The sequence below is a fragment of the Balearica regulorum genome, chromosome 1 (assembly GCF_011004875.1).
Source record: "Balearica regulorum gibbericeps isolate bBalReg1 chromosome 1, bBalReg1.pri, whole genome shotgun sequence".
Classification (NCBI taxonomy): Eukaryota; Metazoa; Chordata; class Aves; order Gruiformes; family Gruidae; genus Balearica; species Balearica regulorum.
This window is the reverse complement of record NC_046184.1, coordinates 151,309,386-151,333,810: the sequence shown is the minus strand read 5'-3', so window position 1 is coordinate 151,333,810 and position 24,425 is coordinate 151,309,386. Positions and strand designations below refer to the sequence as shown.

Genomic DNA, 24,425 nt, shown 5'->3' with positions numbered 1-24,425 from the left:
AAAAGGTAAAACTTACGGGTCGAGATAAGGACAGGGAGAGATCATTCTCTAATTATCATCACGAGCAAACCAGACCGAACTTAGAGAGGGAATTCATCTTATTTATTACTAAGCAAAACAGAGCAGAGGAATGAGAAATAAAACCAAAATCTTAAAACACCTCCCCCCACCCCTCCCATCTTCCCGGGCTCAACTTCACTCCCGGCTTCAACCTCCGCCCCCCCCAGCGGCACAGGGGGACGGGGAGTGGGGGTTACGGTCAGTTCCTCACGCGGTGTTTCTGCCGCTTCTTCATCCTCAGGGGGAGGACTCATTGTTCCCCCGCTCCAGCGTGGGGTCCCTCTCACGGGAGACAGTCCTTCACGGCCTTCTCCAACGTGAGTCTCCTCCACGGGGTGCAGACCTTCAGGAGCAAACTGCTCCAGCGTGGGTCCCCCACGGGGTCACAAGTCCTGTCAGCAAACCTGCTCTGGCGTGGGCTCCTCTCTCCACGGATCCACAGGTCCTGCCAGGAGCTTGCTCCAGCGCGGGCTTCCCACGGGGCCACAGCCTCCTTCAGGTGTCTCCACCTGCTCCGGCGTGGGGTCCTCCACGGGCTGCAGGTGGAATCTCTACACCCCCTCATCCTCCCTCCATGGGCTGCAGGGGGACAGCCTGCTTCACCATGGTCTTCACCACGGGCTGCAGGGGAATCTTGCTCTGGCGCCTGGAGCACCTCCTGCCCCTCCTTCTTCACTGACCTTGGTGTCTGCAGATGTTCTTACATCTTCTCCCTCCTCTCTCTGGCTGCAAAAGCGCTCTCTAACTGTTTTTTCTCTTTCTTAAATATGTTATCACAGAGGCGCTGATTGGCTTGGCCTTGGCCAGCGGCGGGTCCGTCTTGGAGCCAGCTGGCATTGGCTCTATCAGACACAGGGGAAGCTTCCAGCAGCTTCTCACAGAAGCCACCCCTGTAGCCCCCCCGCTACCAAAACCTTGCCACGCAAAACCAACACAACAGCTTAATCAGAAGATGTAGAGGTACCATGCTAGTGTCTTTCAGAACTTTTTTTGAGTCTCTGCTTTTATGTATTGAAGATATTAAAATATTAAACTGTCTCTCAGCAGATTTTGTTTCTTTCACCTTAACTGTAAAGAATTTTAGCAATTCTTTGTGCCATGTGAGTGCCTGAATGGTGGTGATTATAAATAAATGAAGGTTAGAGAGTTCACATTAAGATTATCATGAGAGCTATGACTTATGATATGACTAGAAAACAGCTACTGCTAGTGACTTGGATGAATGAGATGCAAGTAGATATTAGTATAAATATTAGAGGTTTTGATGTGTGGTATAGGAGCTGCCTTTTAGTCCTTCTTTTAATTTTGTCTGTAACAACTACTTCTGAATTTTGATAGCATTTGATCAGGTTTATAATCTTTGTATAGCAGCAGAAAGGTAAGGGCATGCTGGTTATACATCTAGCAACGTTTTCTTTTAGAAAGTAGATTATAATCTCTGGTTGTAAGTAGGATAAAATATACTTAAACTGTACTTATTGCAAATCGGATTTGCATTCTTCTCTTACATTCCTCCTTTTCAATTTTTGTCTATTGTTTAAGAGCTCTATCATGTACAGTACTTCATCTTCAGAAGATAAAGGAGGTCCTATTTCTTGGTACTGGTAATTGCATGTTCTTTCTTTTCTTGTATTGTATCTAAGACTTTCTTGTATCTTCCTCGCATCTAAGAGTTCTGCAGTTGCACAGCTTGATTGCAAAAATTTATAAAACATCACTTGGGAAGATTGGTTATAATAATAACTAACTTCATGTAGCTTTTTTCACTAATAGTAGCCAGGAAATGTTTTATCTGTATTAGGTGCACACTTTTTTATTTGAGTAGCCTTTTAGAAATTAAGATTACTTTGTACATTTAATTTTCTGCTGTACTGGGTAGATACTTGAGCAGCCTTTTGACATTTAAAGCAAAAATCCACAAAACAGTACAAGGGAATTCCTTTGCTAGTCTGGCTCTGTTTAGGAGTAGCTAATCTCTGGTTGTTAAATTTTATTTCTTACAGCTATCAGCCAATAGTGGATTATATAGATGCACAATTTGAAGCCTATCTCCAGGAAGAACTGAAAATTAAACGTTCTTTATTTAGCTACCATGATACTCGCATCCATGTCTGCCTCTATTTCATTTCACCTACAGGCCATTCACTAAAAACCCTAGATTTGTTAACCATGAAAAGCCTAGACAGCAAGGTAAGACTTTGAAACAGAGTTCTAAGAGTTTGTCTTATTTTCTGAAGCATCCTGCAGCTTTTAGATCCTCTATCACCTTTCAGTTCTGTATCTGTGTGTTTGGTTTTAGGATGTTTTTTGGTACTGATATACCTTAAGTTCAGAATAAGTTGGTTTTGCAAGTAGCTTGCAGTTCATCACTATTTATTTACAAATCAGAGACAGACAGACATCGCAAGAACATTGAAAAAGCACAATGAGGTTTAAAAACAAAAGTAAAAAAAAAAAAAAAACAGAACCACACCAACTTTACTTTTAACAAACTGTTAACATCTTCTTGTGATTGGATAGTACCCTCCATGAGTCCTGTAATATTTCTAATTAAGCTTGTTTCTAGTTCACTGTGGAGTTTTGGGACTGCTGGAAAGCTGGCATGTGAAAAGCTTTGCAGCACTGTGAAGATCTTTGTTATAGATGACTGAAGAGGCAAGTGCCATGAACAGAACACTCTACCAGCATGGCTTTTTCTAAGATAGGCTGCATTAGTATTTTAAACTTTACATCTTGATTTGGTTTGAATATCAATTTCTAGTGTGATTACTTGCACTTTCTAAATTCTTAACTTTCTTCCTGCAATAGGAATGTGTGAACTGCCTGAAGTTAAATGTTTAACCCGTTTTAAAAAACCTTACATCATTTGGATATAATTTGTTGAAATTTTGAGAAATTTGAAAATTTAAATGCATTTGCTGTTCCTCTGGCCCTTTCCTTTGTGCTTCACTAGAGCCTCTCCTGCTAAATTTTCTTTCTGCATTTTCTTGTTTGTGAGATGTTTCTTCAAGATAACAAGGATCAAATCAGCTGTCTATTCCACATTTGGGATTGATGAGCACATGTGGTATTTCTGTAATTTTGTTTGTGGATGTAGTTTGCATTTTGAACTTTCTCAATAGCACAGAGCAAGTTGGGGGGTGGTAGGGTGGGACATAAGTAGGGGAGAGCAGGGTCACTTCTTTCTGCTACAGTGTTGGTTTATGCCAGATTAAAATGTTTATGAAATTACTCTGTAATACACACTGATAGCTAAAGAGCCTTGATACTAGAAAATGGGACAGTTTCATGGAGCGTATTGTTCTCCTCTGAGTTTTGGGGCTGAAGGTTGTGTTAAACCACAAAGGTACTTGGTTTCCAGGTTGTGCCTTCTCTTTACTGAACTCCCTTTAACACAGTGTTTCTTCCACAAGAAAAGGAAATTGATCCATGAGTCCCAGCATCTTGAGAAAATATTTTTTCATCAGGATAAAACAAAAGTAATTCTGCTTTGGCGGATTTTAGCTTCTAGCCACCTACTCTAAATATTTTTGGTTCTGCTTTGGCTCAGGGAGAACGTGAACAGCATGTAACTTTGTTGTTTTATGCCTTTGCAATGGATTCTGCTTTCTGATCTTACTACAGAAATATATATATATACACACACAAAAAACAAGTATGTACTTTAATTGTAGTTTGGTTTCCATCTCCTTGTAGAACATGTTTGTGATGCTTTTAGTACTGCATTCTCCTAGAATTCAGAACTTTGGATTTCCCAGGATGTGGAAATCCCTGGGCACTTTTGCGGAGTACAGGATTCCATGAAGAGAAGGTGGTACAGCAACATGCATACACCGAGTGTATAAATCTATGTGAAAAGTTGTTTTCAGTGTCTTCCTAAATCCACCACAGTATACACTATTATGCTTTTGTTACGGTCTGCTTGGTGCAAAACAAGACCAGATTACACAGCTCAGAGGTGAAAGAGGGTTCTTGGAATAGGATAGGGTCATCCTATACTCTGTAATCCTGGGAGAAAAAAACAGACGTATCTGTTGGTAATTAATTTTTCTCTATTGCTTATAAATTGGATGACTGGATAAGAATTTGGCACCTAGCTTTTAGACATTGGAAAGTCCTGTAGTTTTGCTTAGGTCTGAATCACTACAGACCAGCCAGGTTTCATTCACAGATCAAGGGAATCTTCTGTATACTTTCTTGCTGGGAACTAGTGATTATGCAACTAATACATCTGCATTTTCAAGTCATTGTTGCAGAATTACATACAGATTACTGTTAAATTAGGAAATTACATGAGTGTACCTTCTGGAGTTTGAGGGCTTTTTTTCTTAAAAAATAATCTTTTTTCTTAAAAAAGAATCTTTGGAAATTTTTGTACTAGTTCATAGAGATACTCTTAAGTCAGCCTACAAGATATCAACCAATAATAATTTCAAGTATATGTATTTTTTTCCTTCTCTATAACATAAAGGGGAAACAGATGTTTTGACAATGTGTTACATGAAAATCTTCATTTAGAGTAATAGTGTGTTTTCTAATTGGCGGAGGGGAGAGCGACACTTTGCATTTCAGGCAGAAGGATGATCAGAGGCCTGAATTTGGTGCTAGCAAACAGAGAAATAATGTGCACAGATAAAGTTTATCCTGGTGACTTTGTATGGCCATTCTGCATTGCTAGTGAATGAGGCAGTCTCGGCTGCTTCTTTCCATTGTGCATGCTTAAGTGTTTTGGGCAGTCAGTTCCCTGGATGAGGGAACTGATTTAAATTGAAACCTAAAGATTTTTGCTTGATTAGGGAACTGATCAAGCTGAAAAGTGTCTGTCTCTTTGGACAGCTACACAGATTTTAGTTCTACCTGGCAATGAGCAGCTGCAGGCAGGAGGAAGGGCAGGACTATTGGTTTTATTGCAAGTGTAGACTTTTTATGGAGGGGTTAAAGTGATTCTGTATTAATGGCCTATGGCTTTGTAGCAAAATTCAGTTTTGCAGTTGTTGAGAGTTGTAGCTGGGGAAGAGGCTGGAAGGGAGCCAGTTGGTTTCTGAGTGAGTAGTAGGCATAGGAGGGAGCAGTGGGACTTGGTGCACATCTATAGGTGGTCCAAATCAATACAATTTAAGTCTCTTGTTAGTACAAACGTGTGCTTTCAATTAATGTTATTCTTGGATTAAAGTACCGGGATACTAGTTTTCAAATAAACCTGAGATGCTGAAGAGAAATTAATTTTGTTTAACAAATGAAGCAAAGATATTCTTTTGTTGTCGTTGCTTATCTAAAGCCAGAGTAGTGTTGCTTTTAAATTTTAATACAATGGCTGTGAATTAACATCAATGCTGATAACTGTAATCAGAGTTTCTGGTGATTTTGCTTTTCTATTGTTACTGGTCTCCTCAGTAGTCTTTCTCTGCCATTCATTATCTAAGAAATTCTCTCCTAATTAACGAGTGCTTGGAAAACTTTCATGTTGAAAAGACAGAATATAGATTGATGTAATTGTGAGGACTCTGTGTTCCATCTGTTTTTAAAAAAACCTAAATTGATGTCCCTCAGCTAATTTGACTGAAGCTGTGAATTACTCCTAGCTGTAATAGGTTGTTTATACAATCCTAAATTAACTCAGGATATTCTAGCATTTTATTTGATAATAAATAATAATTTGCTATGCAATTAAGGACTAACATCAGATAATCTTAGAAGTCATACTTTGGAGTTGGTGCGCTTTTTAAATTTGGACATTTTGCTTAAGACAGAGAGAAGACTTATTTCAAACACTTCCATTTTGAATCTGTTCTTGAGATTCCATGCTTAGGCATTTCCATTCAGACAGAACATTCAGAAAAATAAAAGGAATGGGTGTGGTTTTTTTTTTTTCCCTTTTTTTTTCATCTATGATCAAGGAAATCTGTAAAACCCTCAAGTCTTCTCAAATCTGGAAAAATGGTATTGTTATACCAAAATATTTGGACATGGACATTAATTCTTTGTATCTAGTTCTGAAAAATGCATATTTTGGGAATGGTGATAGGAAGGTAGTAGATGCCAAATTTTTCTTAAAAATACTAAGTTACTGTCATAACTATTTTAGGAAATAGGGCAAGTTACCTTAATAGAACTGAATTTTGAATTCTGAATAATTAGTGTAAAGACTGGTAAGCAAGATTCTTCAGTCTTAGTCATTCCTCTGCTCGCGGCAGATACTTGAGTGATACTTGGTGAAGGGAACAAGCTGTTGTAGCTGCAAGGAACCCAAGGAAGAAGCTCTGGGGTAGGCAGGGTTTGGTAGCCAGCTTCCTTTTCTTTGTGTATTTATTCTGTCAGCTTTCATTTAACACCTGAAGCATGCCCCCCAGTGCTATAAACTAAAACAATCTATTTTTTTAGCAGACATAATGTCATTTAGTTAATAAGGAGGTGTTGCTGTTCTTTTGAGTACTTCACTATATGAGACCTCCTTCCTTGTTCTTTTCTCAGAATCAATTAATTTTAAGGGAGTACATTAAATAATCTGTTGTTATTTTGTTAAATGATGCCAGTGAATCTATTTTTCATGGTTTGTGAAGCTTTGATATCAATTGATAGAAAAGTTTGGACTGCAGGGGAAGGTTTTAAAGAGCTTCTCACCAAACAATTTAATTTATAAGAGATGTCACCTCAAAATGGAAGTCTTACACATTTCATATAATTTGTATCATTAATAGGTGAACATTATACCAATTATAGGCAAAGCAGACAGCATTTCTAAAACCGAACTACAGAAGTTCAAGAACAAAATCATGAGTGAATTAGTTAGTAATGGCGTCCAGATATACCAGTTTCCAACTGATGATGAAACCGTTTCTAAAATTAATACCATCATGAATGTAAGTAAAAGACAAAAACGTTGATACTTCAGTACTAAAGCATCACTCTCTAATGCCAATTCATGCCTGTTCTGTCACCGTTATCTTGAGGCTTATAGGTTTGTATGTAACAAGTTTGTTCGTTTATTTTTCTCTCTCATTAAAAAGCTCACATGTTTTGGGTTTTTTTTCCTACTCAGAAATCTTCCTGTCCCTCTGCTGTTGCTACCACTTATTTTAGGAGGCTTTTTCTTTTCTGTGTCAGCAACAGAAAAAAGATTCTCACTCATGAACACTTTTTCTGATTTCTGGATAATTAATATATAATTACTAACATAGATGGACAGATTGGCTTTGCTCTTTTCCTCAGCAAATACTACCTTACATCTGTGAGGGAAGATATTTAAGTGCCTCCTTTCTCCAGTTTTCTCTGGTCTTTATGATAGCAAGTCTTCTATCTGCTTTTTTCTTTTATTCAGTACTTTCATTTGAAATTAGGACAAATTTTCTCTGGGGATTAAAAAGTCAGATATAATTCTGGCTTTTTTACTGTTGTCCTTTCAGATCCTCCCAGGAGTATCTGCCAACTTCAACTAACCTTGTGAAGCTGGATGTCTTTGCTTTGAGTGGTCTGTCTGCATTTACCATTCACGTGCATATGCTTGTAGATGCACATGTTTGCATGCAATGGGGTTTGAAAATAGGGAGGAGGAGCTGGTATGCCGGAGTGTGGCTCTGCAGTCCCAACCTCTGTCAGTTGTGCCAGGGAGTGAGGATGCGCAGGCTGTCGTTCAGTAACAGGTCCTTCTGCTGTGGGAAAGGGTGGTGGTCTGTTACTTATCCCTTTCATGCTCTGCTAGTGATTTATTTTCCAGTTAATTATTTTTGTTTGGTTGGTTTTTTTGTTGTCAGTTGTTGTGGGTCAGCATGCAGACAGTCAGTACCCAGCCTGTATTTCTGGCCATTTGGCCGAGCCCATGGCAATAACCATGCCTTGGGTTCAAACCTCTGATCGTCTCATGACTCTTACTGGGGATATGAACTCTGGCTGAATGCCAGAGGGATGTGTTTTAGAGTGGCTTTCTATTTACTGCTGATACTCTTCCTAATGCAGCTCAGGATGCAGTCGGCCGCCTTTGCCACTGGGGCAAGCCTGCTGAATCAGGTCCAACCTGTTGCCCACCAGGAACCCCAGGTCTTTTTCTGCAAAGTGCCTTTCCAGACAGTCGGCCCCCAGCATGTGCTGGAGTGTGGGGTTATTCCTCCTGACGTGCAGGACTTGGCATTGCTCTCATTTGAACTTTGTGAGACTCCTGTTAGCCCATTTCTCCAACCTGTCCAGGTTCCTCTGAATTGGCAGCACACCTATCTGGTCTATCAACCGCTCCTCCTGGTTTTGTTATTGTAGCTTGACTTTTCTATCAGTAGTTTCTATCAGTTTGACTAGCTACAGATCTCTTCAAAGTGTTTTTTTGTTTGAAACTGCCTGTTGGCTTTTCCTGAAATTGTGGGGTTTTCCCCCCTAATTTATTTCTGAAGTGTTTGCTTTTCAGTTCTGACATAAGAATGCTGAGAGATAAGACTGTATTGGTGTGACTCTTACAGGGGCATTTGCCATTTGCTGTAGTAGGAAGTACGGAAGAGGTGAAAGTTGGAAACAAAATGGTGAGAGCTCGTCAGTACCCGTGGGGCGTTGTACAAGGTAAACGAATTCTCAAAGATATTTTTACAAGATTTTTTGTTGTTGCTGAAGTATAAAATTCACCAATACTAAAAGAGACTGGTATTATCCACTGATGCCATATTGATTGTATTTTGGATCAACAGTTTAAGGAGTTTAGCGATTAATACTTCAGGTGTGCACAAATTGATAGTTTCATCAGCACTGATGCATCCCTGGAATCAAGCTATGAGATGGTGTATGTAATATTTGGGTAGGTTAGTATGGTGGCAGTGCCTCTAACACTCCCAGATTTCAAAGTTTTATGATTGTCAGTAAAGAAGAGGGGGAAAAAAAGAGAAATTTACCATTGTTCAACTCAAACAGGAAATCAAGATGTGTTGGAACACGTTCACCAGCACTTACAGTTAGTGCTTCAATGTGTATATTAGAAATTATAGGGAAGTGTAAGAGGTATAATAAACAATGAGATACCTTTTCCTGGAAGGATAATTAGTAAACAAAACAAATGAATCTCAGTGCTGTTTAAAATATATTTTGACAATTTTGCTACTTGTACATAATAATAAAATCTTACTCTTTTAACTGGTTAGTGGAAAATGAGAACCACTGTGACTTTGTAAAGCTTCGCGAGATGCTTATTTGCACAAATATGGAAGACTTAAGAGAGCAGACTCATGCACGACATTATGAGTTGTACAGACGCTGCAGACTGGAAGAGATGGGCTTCAGAGACGTTGGCCCTGAGAACAAACCAGTCAGGTAAAGGACTTCATGTGCAGCACTCGCTTTCAGCATCCATTCACTTCACATTTGACTGTGTCAACCCAGTACAGAGCAGGGTTCATACACAGAATAGGTTTTCTAAGAGGGAAAGAATTAGGGTTTTTTTAAATCAGAGTAAGTATGTAGCTGTTCCTTCAGTTATCTTCATGGAGAAGTATATGGGATTATATAAGCATTGCTTTTAAAGGCATACAAGCTAGTTGTATTTCTGAAATCTTTCTCTTTTAGAATAAACCTGAGGATTTTAATTTTTGTCATGGAGAATGTAAATTTTTTTCAAGTATATGCACTTTATGCCTTTTAAATTATTTTCATTATATATTAGCATGATGGTTTACTTTGTCTCTTAATAATGTCTGATTCTGAGCAATGGTTTGGTTGGACTCAAAGTTCAGAAGGAACTGAAGCAAAAACTTTTAAAAAATCATTGGTTACACTGTTGGCTTCCCACATTATCTGTCATAATAACAAACATCGAGCCTTTTCAGGTCAAGAAATCTCTTGCTAGATTGTAGGAAGTTAATAGAGGATTCCAAAGAAAAGTTAGGCAGAGGGTTAGAGACACTCAGTTGTTTCATGTAGTAAAGCTGCTTTATGCAGGAGGTATTTACAATTTCTATATCCAGTTTGTTTAATCTTTTATTTCCAATTCTGTCATCTCCCTCTCCCTCTTCCAGCTTCCTTTGGTCATTTTATGCATGAGATTGTATTTTGTAAGTGGTTAGAATCCTGATGGGGAAGAACTGATGCTTCAGGAGTTGTTCAAGCCTTCACAGTTTAGCAAAGTGCTATTATTGCATAGTCATGGTGGGAAATACTGGCTTAAACCAGACATGTAAACTAAATATGTCTTTGCATTAAAAGCAGTTTCTAGTGCTTTGAACCAACTGATTTGTTTACTTCTTGTTTTACTTAGTGATCAGACTGTCTTTACCCATTCTGTTCTGATAAAAATAAATGACTTTTAAATGGCTTCCCTCCAAAGAGTTGGTTTTAGTGGCTTAAATTCTTTGCTTTCACTTGTACTTTGCACAGAAGTTCTAAGGCAGTTGGAGTTACTGTAACTTGTAGAGTGTTGATGGAACAGCATTTCTTTCACTTTGACTAGGTCTAATTTATATATTGTTCAAACAATAATAATTAAATAAGATTAACGTGGCCAAGAAAGATGCTGGATGTGGGCACTTCTTTCTGAAGTCTTAATGTCAAGGCACATTTCAAAGTAGTTCATTTAGATGATCTTGAGCTGACCACGAATCGCAGTGATCTTTTGACATTTATCTTGACTTAACAATAAAGGAATAAATCCTTTTCATAAATAGAGAACCAAAGGTGAATGAGGTTTAAAACCAGCTGAAACTGACCATAGACCTTTCATTGGGATTAGGTTTAAGTTTAAGAACATACATACACTAACAGCTGATATTTTGTTATCTTTGTTTAGGGAAAGCTTTTTTTAGAGATTTGATCATGGCAATATTGATTGCAGTACCTTTGGCTTTTCTGAACTTGAATTTCACAATGTATGGCCATCTCAAGATAAGTGTTAAATTATAAAAGTCATGCACAAAATTGTTTTCTTCCACAAACACAAAAAGTGTCGTCTTAAAACCCCCAAACACTGATGGTATAAAGTGGGAGGTTTGTATCAGAATGTCATAGTATTTTACGCTTCAGAAGTTGGTTTAGAAATGGATTGCTTCGTGGAGATACAGAAAAGCTAAGTTCCCTCTGGTGTGTAGTTTTTTATGTATGGCCAACTAAATGTCATTTTATTGAGAGCTTTGTGGCAAGACAATACACTTAATAGTTAGTTTTGGTAAATTGCATCTATTGAAAATGTCATTGTTTTGGAAAGATGAGAATAGGTATTCCATAAGAATCTAGAAAAATTAACTTTTCCCAGATTCACTGTGACAGGAAGAGAAAAGTGGGACTGGATCTAGGATGTGTAGTTGTCCCTCAGTTATGTGGCATAGTGAATGACACTGAGGTCTGAAAGAGAAGACATTTGGTCCTTTGGGAGGGATGTTGTATGATAGCATAAAAAGGGGAGAGAATTTACATACTACTGTATGTAGTGTAATTAGTAGACTAATGTAGCCTTACCCATAAGGTGTTTTATGAAGCTACTGAGGAAACGATTAAAAGTGTCATCCTCAGCAGTGTGATAGAAAACGTCTCTTTCCGTAGAGGAAGTTCTCTGCTTCCCATTTTGCTGACTTGTAAATTTAAATATCTTTCAGAATAGGAACTATCCTGTTCTTCTGGGCAAAAATCTGTTATTAAATTGCCATCCTCTTTGTCCTTAAAGATGTTTACAATATATACATGTGGATTGTAAGAGCTATAGTTTTAAAGTATAGTTAAGATTACATAGCAGTATATGACTGATGATTAAAATTTTATGCTACTTGTGTAAATAATGATCAAAGTGCATGTTGAGAAGTCATATGTTGTGCTTGTGATGTAGCTGTGTACATACTAAATTTTGTAATCCTAATTGGGTTATTGTATGTAAATTTAGAAAATTTCTGCTAGACTTGAATAATTAGGTGATTTTATTGCACTGGAGTTTGTAGCATTTGAATATTAACACTCGAGTACCTAGCATGCCCTGCCTTTTGGCATGTTGTGAAAAAGCTGCCTGTGAAGTTCCTGTACCACTCTTTTGGATTTAAAAGTACAACAGTAGTTTATTCATCCAAAACTGTAGGCCATTGCAAAGCAAAACCAGTAGTTCTTGGATTTTCAGCTACCTTGTGAGGTAGGTTGTGGGCAGACATCTGTAAAGGCTTTCACTCTTACATGTGAAAAAACATGTAGGCAAGCTTTATTTTTTATGGGAGACATGGGAAGAGATGGTTTCAGCATACAATGGAAAAATATATTTGTATCTTTATTACTAGGTGTAAGGGGAGAAAATAAAGATAGTAGTAGTCTGAAGTGACTGTCTTGTGTACACTTTTAAAAATACCTATTCCCTAATCCTATATTTTTTTGTGAATTTGTGTCATAATAACTTTCTAATTTTTTTATTTCCAGTTGGATTCTAACAATTAACTTTTTCATTAACCAGATTTCCAGGGAAATGAACTTTACGTGATCAGTCTGTTAGTCTCTCCCTAATAACTTATGAACCAGGTCTTCATTTTCAAACTTCAGTAAAGGGTTGGATGCTGCCAAGGGATTACATGGTTAGTGTTGTCACTGCAGGAAAAGCAGAAAGACCTCTGCTCCTACCAGTTGTTGGCCAGCCAATGTGCATTCCTTGTCAGTAAATCATTACCTCTGAACGAAGTACTGTCTTTTGAAACTCTTGGGAGCTTGGCAGTACTGCAGTAGCATAAGAAGGTCCTGGGTAATTTGGAAGTAGCCAAGGCTACTGCACGTGAAAGAGCCACGCAAATACTCACAATGAGTAAAGAATATTTAGGAAGTATGGAGGGATGATAATTGTGTAGTTAAAAAGGTACAAGAACGTAGGCAGGACTTTGGGTATTGCAATCAATGAGAGAATAGAACATAAAATTATCCATAGGAATTTGGGCTCTTAATTCTGCTGCTTTCAGGACACATGGCTTATACTGGCATTTTATCAAACCATTATTTATTTAAATTGGATAACAATGATTAGCATGACTTAAATTAATGGATAATTGGGAATGAACTTAATCTCATTCATACACCTTGCAAAAACAATATACAAAACTTTTTTATGAAGAGTTCAGTCTTGTACTGGGGTATCATTCCAAAAGGTCATGCGAATCAGTCATGTGTATGCCATATCAGATTAAAATATAATATGTGAGACACCACTTTAAAAATAAAGAATCCACCATATGGTACTTCAGGGAATAAATGGAATACCATCCAAGGCAAAACTTAGTCATATAGGTATAATTTGGTTTCCAAGCCACGAAAAGCAGCCAGTCAGGAATGGGCTTGGAAAGCCTGTTATGGCAAAATTTATGTAACGAAGTCAATGGATAGCAGAGTATTTGGGGGGATGGTTCCTGCATTTTATGCAGTGTCTGTTGGATGTAAAATCCAGGAAGTGCTTTTATTATAATGTTTTAATACTTAAAATCGGGATTTCCCTTTATTTGCTGTTCAAAAGTAAAGATAGACCATTTTTTTGTGGGGGTGGTCCAGTCCTGCCTTTTTGATGGTCCAATTATGTCCATTAGGAACATGAATTCCTAGTTTCAGGTCATTCTGAGCAAGAGATAATTGCTGAGATGTCCCAAATGGAAAAATGTGGGATAGTTGAAACCAGGAATCTAGACATGAAGAGTGCTTCCAGCCGAACTTCGAAATATGTACACCCTAGTAAGCTTAGATGTTTGCAGGGGAGGAGAGGATTACTAGTGTTTTGAAGTTGGACATTTTGTAAGTCCGTTTTCCAGTCTAAGCTATGTCATGGCTTAAGGGGACATTCTTGTTTTGCAAGAAGAAAACTAGTAGGCAAGGGTCTGTTGAAGAAAGCTGAAGATTGATGTTCAGGCTATATGCTTGCATATTTGGATTCTATGATGTTAACCATTCTCTTGTTTAGTTGTTTTTCTGTGCTCATGATTACAATTTGTTCTTCCTCTTAATTGCAGTTAAACGTAATTGTAACGTAAACATCTCAGTTTCTCAATATGTGAACAATCATATATTCCATGCTTTATTCTACCCTGAAACTGGGATATTCAGACCTTGCAGTTCTTGAACAAAAACATGTTTATTTTTCAGTCTATTTTGAGGATGATGAGAGAAAAACAGGAAGGATTCAGTAATGTGAATAAGTTTACATGTAGAGGAAGGTTGATATGATTCTAGTTGTCCTTTCTGAGAAAGGAAACCTAATATCTGAAAGGCTGTTAGACTTCTTCCTTAAGAAGTCACTTGGGAATGGAGTTCATCTGACCAACTGCAGACCTTTGCATTTGAGCTAAATATTTTAACCTTATGGTAAGACTGAACCACATCCAAAATACCTGGTTTTCATGCCTCCCCTGGGAAAATGGTAATTATTTTGATCTACCACATCCTTAGTGTTGCTTAATATCAACTTAGGTAGTTCACTGAGTCAAGGGACCATGCTAAAAATACCTGCCACTAGTTAACTTTTAAATTCTTTAGTTTTTCTGATATACCTTAATTGATAGTCAAATGTTATGCAAAAAGTTACAAGTGTAGTTTTCAAATTTGAAAGCTTTTTTAAATTTAAATGAACAAACTGTAAAATATTGTGTAAATAACTGTTGTTCAAAGTGCACAAACACTGTGTTCCCCTGAAAGTTGAATTCACTTCAGTCAGAGCCTTTATTTATGAACATAACATGTTTGATTTGCATCTTTGTATTTAGGCTTCCATGTTCTAAGTCTTACGCAGCTAGAAAAACTGTATGTCACAACTATGCTTCTGTAGAAAGGTAGGTGATAGTGCTGTTATGAGGTATGTAATGGATTAGTAAGGTGTAGACTTTCTTCACAATCCCTTTCCTTCCTCCAAAACCTCAGTAAGAATACATTATTTAAATAATTATCTTTAACATATTAATTTTGCAAGTGGTTTTGTACAGAGTATAAAATTATAGACATCCAACCCAGAAGAATGAGAGAACCCATGAATTTGATTTTCATAATGTGCTATATGAGAAGCAGTGAAACCAGTCTTCAGGTAAACTGGAAAAAATAGTATTTTACTGTGAGCAATGGGTGCAGTAATGTTGAAAGGATTGGCTTAAGATCTGGTGAACTGTTTTCCCCTCCTCCCCAAACCTCTGACAACCAAAGACTGTTTGGATCATTATGTTGCTGATATGCCAAACACAGAAGAGGAAAGTTTGTGATTTCCAGAACAATTCAGTCCAGGGGGAGGAGGGGATTTTAAAAATACACTTTTATTTCTCCTCTTCCTTATACATGTAAATTGATTACTTAGTAAATCCAGTGTCTTCAAAGTCAATCTTTTACTAATTTCATGACAAAATTGGTTTTACCTGATAAACTAGCTTAGGTTGAGTCTAAAGATGTTCACATAATGAAATGAAGGTGCGAATGCGGCATGTTAGATTACTCTAGCACTCGCTCTAGCCGCTTTATTGCACCCCAAGGCAGCATGTTAGCTAACAGAACTGACACAGGGCCCAAAACTGTGTGTAGTGAGATCGCTAGCACTTGAAAAACCTGTGCTGTAGCTTTACTGTTATTACTTACGCTCTCTAAACTTAAAGATAGTGTGAATTGATATACCTGTGTGAAAACCATGCCCTCATTTCACGTGGTAGATAACAATTTCAGGATGACCTAAGTTACTTCACAGCTGATAAAAAAACTCAAGCAGACCAAGCCCAAAAAGGTGGTTGTTCTGAGTTTGTTTTGTTGCAATGTGTTGCTCAAATAAGATAGGAGAAGTGCTCTGACCTTGAGCTCTGACAAACATTAAGTCTACATGTGCAATTTTACGACCATTCTTCTCTCTCTTTAGATTATATTTTGAGTACAAATAAGAAACTTTAGGATTGGGAAACTGCCCAGTCATCATAAATTTAAATATAGAAGAGAGAGTTCAAGAGAGTTTAAGCTTACTGTTGCTCTAAATAATTAAGTTTTTAGATGTCCTTTTTTGTAAGTCTTTACATTTATAAACTGTTTTAATAGAAACAGTAAAAGCTGAGACTTAAAAACTGGTACAAAAGTGTGTATGCATATTAAAAATATAAAGCAAATTTAAATACTTGATATATATTTATTTTACATCAGAGTGGAAGGCATGAGGTACCTGGCAAAGGACAGTAACTCATGACAGCTGAGAAGGGCTGACTAGTGCGCACTCAGGAAGTGTTAGAAGAGATGAATGGTATGAGAGAATAGCCCCAGAATAAAGAGCTAGAGTATGTCCTACAATATACTGGACAGATCCTTTTGTTTTTGTAATAACGATTAGCACAGCTCTGATCCACCAGTTTTGCCTCTCTGGAATATTGTGACTTAGAAAAGTTTGTGGTAAAAGTTTTGCTGGAAGAACTTCTGTCATTAAGCAGGTATGCTTTTCAAGCTAGTGTGCTCTTTGGTCTGTGGGATACATCTGTGTACAAGCTCCATTCCTTTTTCCCTGAAAAGCAAAACTTTCCCTGCCAGCGCTGTGGTGATAGCAGTGGTAGTATAGACCCTGCAAATGGCAAACCTCTAGTAGTATATGAATAAATTACCAGCATCTTTTAATTTGCTATGATATGCTTTGATATGAAAGAAGTTTCTGAATTTCAAGTACCTGTCGTTTGGAGGAAGAAAATCATCCTGTGTACTGAAAGGTATAGTAGAGGAACTTAAAAAAAAAAAAAAAAAAAAAAAAAGGGAGGCATAGATTTAAAAGTAAAGAAATGTTTTAATTACTGGCTGTTTTGCTATTTGCCCAATGATTTGAACTAATTTACACCTCCTATATAGTTTCAAATACAAGTGTGGTATGTATGCAGGATATTAGCTTCTGGGAGAGACAATTCAGGAAAAAATAAGCAGTCTTTAGATTTTGACTGATGAATGTTGGAAGGTAACCCTATCCTTTGGATGTTGAACTACTTGGGAAATTGTGTTTATTCTATATAAATCTAACCCTGCCATGTTTAAATTTTGACATTACATAACATAAGTATTATGTGTTTTGAAGATCCTGTTATTTTCCTTCCTTTTCATATAGGAATAATCAGTTTGTTAGTTGTGTTAATGCTCTAGATGCATTTTTTTTGTAATGTCCTATTTTAAGACTGAGGTTTTACAACATGGAAATTTGAGGAGATTTTTCTGGCAATTTCAGTGTCTTATTAATAAGTAAATTAAATAAAAAGGGTTATGTGTGTTGGAAGCAGAAAGTTACAACTCAAGTCTTTTAGAACATGAGATTCCTAAAGTGCTGTATTTACTTTGAAATGTAAATTGCCCGGGAGCTGTTAGTATAAATAATTTTACTCAGGGTTGTTTACTTAAATAAAAATTTAAAAAGGTAAATTATTAAAAATTTAAAAGATGCTTACTTCTGTTTAGGTTTGTTTATAATTTTTTAATGTGAGGAACTGTATAAATTAATATTTCAGATGAATATTAATTGTTTAAATAATGTTCCAGATTGTTGGTTTTCTACATTGAATAAAGCAGCATGCTGGAGACTTGCTTACATTTTTGGACTTCAGTCTACAGGAAGCCTATGAGGCAAAGAGGAACGAGTTCTACCTTGAACTGCAAAGAAAAGAGGAGGAGATGAGACAACAGTTTGTGCAGAGGGTGAAGGAGAAAGAAGCAATATTGAAAGAAGCAGAGCAACAGGTGGGCATGCATGTCTGTCTTGAGACAAAAGAACAAGTCTTATGTGGAACAGCTGAGGGAACTGGGGTTGTTTAGCCTGGGGAAAAGGAGGGTGAGGGGAGACCTTACTGCTCCCTACAACTACCTGAAAGGAGGCTGTAGCCAGGTGGATGTTGGTCTCTTCTCCCAAGTAACAAGCGATAGGACAAGAGGAAATGGCCTCAAGTTATGTCAGGGGAGGTTTAGGTTGGATATTGGAAAAATGTCTTCACCAAGAGGGTTGTCAATCATTGGAGCAGGTGGCCCAGGGAAGAGGTGGAGTCACCATCCCTGGAGGTAGTAAAAAGATGCGTAGATGTGGTCCTTAGGGACATGGTTTAATGGTGGACTTGGCAGTCTAGGTTAACGGTTGGACTCAATGATCTTAGGGGTCTTTTCCAACCTAAATGATTCTATGATTCTATAAATGGCAGTCTTTATTTGGAAGGAAAGAGCTTATGGTCTAAAGGCTTTGGTGGATAGCTGGGACAAATCAACAGAGTAGGAGGTGATATAGTGAAGTAAGAGAGCGATGAATGTAATGGTTGCATGTTTCTTCGTTTTCTCTACAGTATGCTGGTAAACATCAGTATGCCATAGCAGCACAGTAGGCACTTTTCATCCATAGTTTGCTCTGTAAAAGCTAGGATTTCACGAAAAAAATCCCATGGGTTGTTTTTCAGCCCAAGAGAGTGGGGCATGTATGTTTGTATGACCTCCAGATTCAGGTATTTAATATAAGCTCAACCCTCATGTTGAGAGGTTTGAAAGTGTGTGTGGGAGGGTGGTTTTGTTTTGTTTTGTTTTGTTTTTAAAATTTCATCTATTCCCAGCTGCTTTAAGAATATTTGGACGTGTGGAACATTTCTTGAATATGTTGTTGAAGATTTAGTCCAGTCACGCTGGACTGGGATCTTCTCATCTACTTTCTGCCAGACTCTCTCATGGTCACGTGTATTTATCTTCAAACACTGGTTTAATTGAAATTGGAAACTTGTGTATATTTATTAATGTTCTTTTCTGTACCTCAGTGTCTCAGCAAAGATGCTTTTGCAAGGTGTTCAGATGCATATTTTAAATAAAAAGGCTTAATACTTTGTTTTTAAATCTGTTAAGTCCCCCATGCTACTTGTGGAGAAAAAAATCAGGTTCAATCCTTCTCAGTATGAGGCTATCCAATTGGAAGAATACTTGGCCATGTTCAAAGTTAGTTCAGCTAGGTCTTAAACAGTATCTGTGGTACGCTTTGATGTTTTTCTTCTGTGATATATACCAGGTGGTTTGTGAGCCCTCCATATTGCAATTGAATTATGGATATTTGTTTTCCCACTTCCTGATGTGGGAAAGTGATCACGCAGTCACTCCTAAAGAACATTTGTCATATGATCTTACTGCTCCTTCTCTTAGAAGTATGTATGTGAATCTGGGAAACCAGGAATTTCTGTTGTACTTAAGATTGCTTTCACATCCTTCATTTAGAGGAAACTTACAAGTGCAATATGCAGTGTTACCACTCCTGAGACGTACAGTCGCTTAGGACCTTACTACCCTGAATGTTTTTATTGATATGCCTGGTTTTGCAATGCATCTGGTTAACTGTTGCAAATGAAATAAATAAATGAATAGTATGCATACATACACACACACATTTATAAAATCTTACAGCTCTACTGAGTAGAACAGGCATACTGTTACATTTATAATCTTAGTTATTTCTTAGTTACTGCAAAAGATTGAAATAAATCTCTCTGATTTCTATACCAGTATAGCTGCACTCAGATCGACTTACACCAATACAGATGGATACAGAAGCAGGATTCTAGGAGAGTTTGTGTGTGGGGAGATGGGAGGTGAGGAAGGGTGGAGTGAAATACCCACTGGTTGTCATGCACAGCTTCACAGTAGGTTTAAGCTGGTCAAAATGCATCTGGAGAGTAAAATCCATTAATATGTCAAAAGAACAATCAAAGAACAATTACTGCAGAAAAGCAGTTAACTTCTTGCAGCCTGCAAATAACTCCCCCAACCAGACTTATTGTGTGTGTGCATACTGATAGGTAAATGTAATTAATAAACATATTAAAATTATATATATATATGAAAATACATGCCTGTGTAACTGAAATATGTATGATTCCTTGCCCACTTGGTTTTAGGGAAGTAGATTCTAATTGGCAGATTGTATTTTAATCCTTCTGTTGGTAATTGTTTCCTCTCCAAAGGCCTCCTTATTTTTGATATAATAAAGATAGAGTAAAATCTAGTAGGAAATCTCATATTCATTTAGTGCCTTCCATGGTTTCCACCTGTACTTTGTGTGTAGTAACCTGGCTTCTATGAGAACAATCTGATATGAATGATTATTTTTCTGGATTGCTGTTATTTAGTCTGATCAGTTTGGGGAAAGAACTGCAATTTCTTATGACTTTTGACACGAGTTAGGTTTTACTGTTTAATTGCAGAGGGGTTTTGTATTGTGATATCACCACCTTGTGTTACTAGTTGGAAATACTATTTTTTGTGCTTTCTTTAAACAGATACAGACTAAATTTGAACATCGAATGCTAATGCATCAAGAAGTGAAACTGAAATTAGAGAAAAAGAAAAAAGTTCTAGAAGATGAAATAGCTATATTTATTGAGAAGAAAGCTAATGCTGAATTACTCCAATCACAAGCATCTGTCTCTACCCCTGTTGTTAGTTTGAAAAGAGACAAGGACCGCAAAAAGTAGGTGCCAATGCTAGTCATCAGAGGCAGCAATAAAAAAATTCTTCACATATCACTTTTATAACACAAATTTCAGTAATCTTTTAGAAAAGATACAAACATGCTCCTATTCTGTTATGCTATAAGAAGACAGAAGTGTGTAAAATATACTCATGCTTGGATTTATGTTTAGAGTAATTGCTGTATGTTCTATGAGCGTTCTTTCTTTTCTTTTTTCTTTTTCCATGAAGGACCCAAGGTTTTCGACTTGAACTCCTGTGCTTTGATGTCAGAGATGAAGAAATTGTGAATGTTCACGAACAGAATGAGAGGGAGAAGTTAGAGAGGGACAGAAATTCACCCAGGGAATTCCAGAAATAGTATTTGCTTGCAGCACTCAGGTTTTGAATGTAGGATATCGTAGCTTTATGAAGCAGTCTGACTGCTGCTGTCCCGTAATACTAGATGTGTCTTCCTAGTGTAGACTTTTGAGAGGAGAGATCGATAAAATTTGCTGTAAAATTTCACCGAGTGCAGAATGTGATCTGATAAACATTTCACTTTATTGTCTCCCACCCACTTCTTTCTTTCTCCACTCCCAAAAGTAAAGCTCAAATTGAGAAATTTCAGAGATGTATTCAAAAGTAGTCTCCAGAATAACATGCCCAAATTCTTCATATATCAACATTGAATTAAGTGTTCATATATAAACATTAAATTAAATTTAATTAGTTTTTTCTCCTCCAAAATCAGAAGTCAATTAACCTTCCCTGGTAGGTTACAACTTTGCTGCAGATAACATTTTGTTGATTAATATATTACTGCAATTGAAAGCAGATTTTTTTGGTACAGAAATTATTCATAACTGCTAGATCATGAAAAACTTTAGAAGTTAGATGGGTGCAAATGTTTCCACAAATATCAAGACAGCTTTGGCATTTTTGGGGTATTTGCTAGAAGCCTGCTTGTGGTTTTGCCAAAATTTATTGCATTTCAAGTAATGTTACTGAGTTCCTTTTCCTAGACTCCTTTTTCTGGATTTATATATGACAGTGGAATTCTTGGTAACAGAAATCATTATCTGCACTATTATGAGTAACTCTCAACTTTAGAAAGTTTTTAGTTTTGTTTTCTCTGTTTTAGCTTTATTTCTTCAGAATATGTTACAGTTTATATGCTTGCTTTTGTTTTTCAGTTCCAGCTTTATGTAATACCGATGATAGAAGAAACAATATTGATAATTTCTCTTGAGGAAGCAATGATTCACAGTGTGCTTGTGGAGGTATAGGAGTTGCAGTTTCTTACTAAGGGATTTGGAAAATACCTCTTGTTACTGCATCCTGCAAAAGAAGAATTTTTAAGTATGATCTGTACACATACGGTGCAGTGATTACTGTCATTGCCATCACGGACTGTTACGAGTCTGCCTTCATACACACTTGCCTTACATACCTGTGGCCAGCTTGCTTTCATTTTAAGTGCATTGTACCAAAGAAAATGCCCCTGCCATAAACAGTTCCATTCATAGTATGAATGCTGTAATACAAAAGTATTCAGTGAATATATCCACTATAACCTTTCTAAAGAGTTATTTTCATATGGTATGGTATATTAGTCTACTAAATATTATTTAATACAACTGTTGACATAATTCAACCATTTACTGATTTTGCTGACAGCTTTATGTTTATGGGCTTTTATGTACAAGCACTGTCCTAAATTTCAGGTAGGATCTTTCTAATCAGAATGTATTGATATATTTTTGCAGTGCTGTACTGTTGCGTGATTGTTTATCTGACATTACTATCTTAATATGGAAAGCACCTAGAACTTTTTGATGCTTGTGATTGTGGTGTTCAGTTACAGCAGAGGCTGAACTTTACAAAAACTATTAACTACAAGAGCTTCAGGTTAAAACAAGTATGAAATGTTTTTTTATATTTTCAGTAGCCAGGATAACTAATGGGAAACTATAAAAGGTGCAGTTCTCTGAAGTTGTTTTGTGTGACTCTTTAAAAATCAAATACTAACTTGATAAAAATAAAATACATTGGTTTTGCTTATGTGTTTCTGTTGTTCTGCTTCCTCTCCCTCCCATGTTATTAGAAACAAGGAGTAAAATTTGCATTAACCTGAAAAATACAAATGTTTTGCATCCATTTTAAATGTCTTAAGTCATTTATTGCTTGGGAAAAATAGGCGATTTGTGCGTACTGTGCCAGAAAGGCAATATGGCTTGTAGTATACTTGTCATATTCCACTGTACTTATAGAACCATAGGATATCTGTGAATTGGAAGGGACCCATAAGGATCATTGAGTCCCACTCCCTGCTCCTCACAGGACCACCTAAAACTAAACCATATGACTGAGAGCATCATCCAGATGCTCCTTGAACTCTGACAGGCTTGGTGCTGTGACCACTGCCCTGGGGAGCCCGTTTGGTGACTGACCTCACCTTCTATTTTACTCGCACAGTAATCCATAGCATATAAGGTTGTTTTTCGTCAATTCCGTAGCAATGGGAAGGAATGGATGTTAAGATGTATAAACCCTTCATTGAACAGGAAAGGGCCAAACTGCTAATTCCATCAGGTCCACAGGTACAGCAGGCTGTCTCGTAGGAGGGAAGGGCTAAGAAGAGACATCCACTTAGCCTGCACGCTCAGCCAGCGTATGACTGATGCTTCTTTCAAGAGCAGAACATGGGCCAGGGCCAGGCCCTGTGATGGCTGGCTGACTGCTCCTTCCTGAGCAAAATGGAGCTTGATGGAAGACTCTGTTTTTCGTTTGGCTTTGTACCATTGACTGGGCCATTTGCATCTGTTTGATTAGAAACAAGGGATACCCCCTCCTTAAAAGAGGTAACAGCCAAATGAGAAAAAAATAAATATTTTTTTAACTGAGCAGTAGATTTGGAAGTGTTATCAAGTGATCTTGAGCAGAATGTAGTTACAATTGAATGATGTGTACTGTCAGCACTCATTTTTCCCCACATGGGTTATCCCAGCCGCTGATGTTAGTTAGCTCAAGTACAGCTCTTCATGAGTGTTACAAAAACTGCATCAAAAGACAAAGGTAGCTGTCTATAGTGCGGCCACTTCGCTGAGGACAAAGCCTGAGATGGTTAAGTACAGTTTGACCTAGATAGCTCTGTGCCTGGCCAGTATGAGAGGATGTGCTGTGATTTGACCGCTGGGACCCACGAGTAGTACCGTATGGCTACCACGTGTCTTGCTCAGAATGGGTTTATGTTCAGTTGCACGTGTCGGCCCTGCAGGATTTGACAGCAAAACAAAACTGGTGCAAGCACCTGTGCAGGTCTTTGGAACAGGTGACAATTAAAGGGAGTTTGTTCAGTTGTAGCACAAAATGGGAGAGCCAGTAGTTTTTTTCTTTTTTTCCTGATACTCATTTAAGCAATGGAGAGTTGTCTGTAAGTACGGGGAATTCCATAGTGGTTCTGTTTAAGTTTGCCTAAAGATGAGATATCAGATAAGCTCACAAGTGCACATCACAGCCTGACAGTCAAACGCAGCTTAAAGAATTATAAAGGAAGAACTAAGTATCTCCTGAAAGTTAAGAATTAATAGTGGTAGTAAATAAAAATGTATATGCCTCACTGTAGTTTATCTTAGCTATGTGCTTTTTAATGGAACCTTCAGAGAGGTTTATCCTGCAGATGAAATGGTTTGAGGACCATTTATTAAGGTCTCTTTATTGTTATGGTACCTTCTGCAAGTGGCTACTGTGAGATTATTTGTGTCTTTTACAAGTCTGAAGCCTTTACCTTTTTAGATCCTCTCCTTAGGATATTTCTCCATATATATTTTGTATATTTATTCTTAACTGTATCATTAAAATTACTTTGCCACGAGAAGAGACAGCCAGGATGCATAAGTGGTTTTATCTTAAATCTCCTACTGCTAACAGTATAGCATTGCCTACATATTTGGTGTCAGAACGATATTTAGATTTGCATTGTGAAATTAGGTAGAGAATATACTGGACTTCAAAAA

General features: G+C 37.4%; 2 protein-coding genes across 2 annotated transcripts in view; one reads left to right on the top strand and one right to left on the bottom strand.

Moving 5' to 3' along the window:
- The window catches only part of SEPTIN10 (septin 10), a 36,391-nt gene extending 13,925 nt beyond the window's left edge, over nt 1-22,466 (top strand). Inside the window, 8 exon segments of the mRNA XM_075739166.1 lie at nt 2,064-2,250; nt 6,759-6,920; nt 8,505-8,601; nt 9,174-9,342; nt 14,724-14,789; nt 17,550-17,682; nt 20,238-20,428; nt 21,603-22,466. Coding sequence (XP_075595281.1) covers nt 2,064-2,250; nt 6,759-6,920; nt 8,505-8,601; nt 9,174-9,342; nt 14,724-14,789; nt 17,550-17,682; nt 20,238-20,428; nt 21,603-21,618 — 1,021 coding nt within the window. The 3' untranslated portion in view covers nt 21,619-22,466.
- Nucleotides 1-24,425, bottom strand: part of SH3RF3 (SH3 domain containing ring finger 3) — a 362,642-nt gene that overhangs the window by 58,182 nt on the left and 280,035 nt on the right. The window lies entirely within an intron of this gene.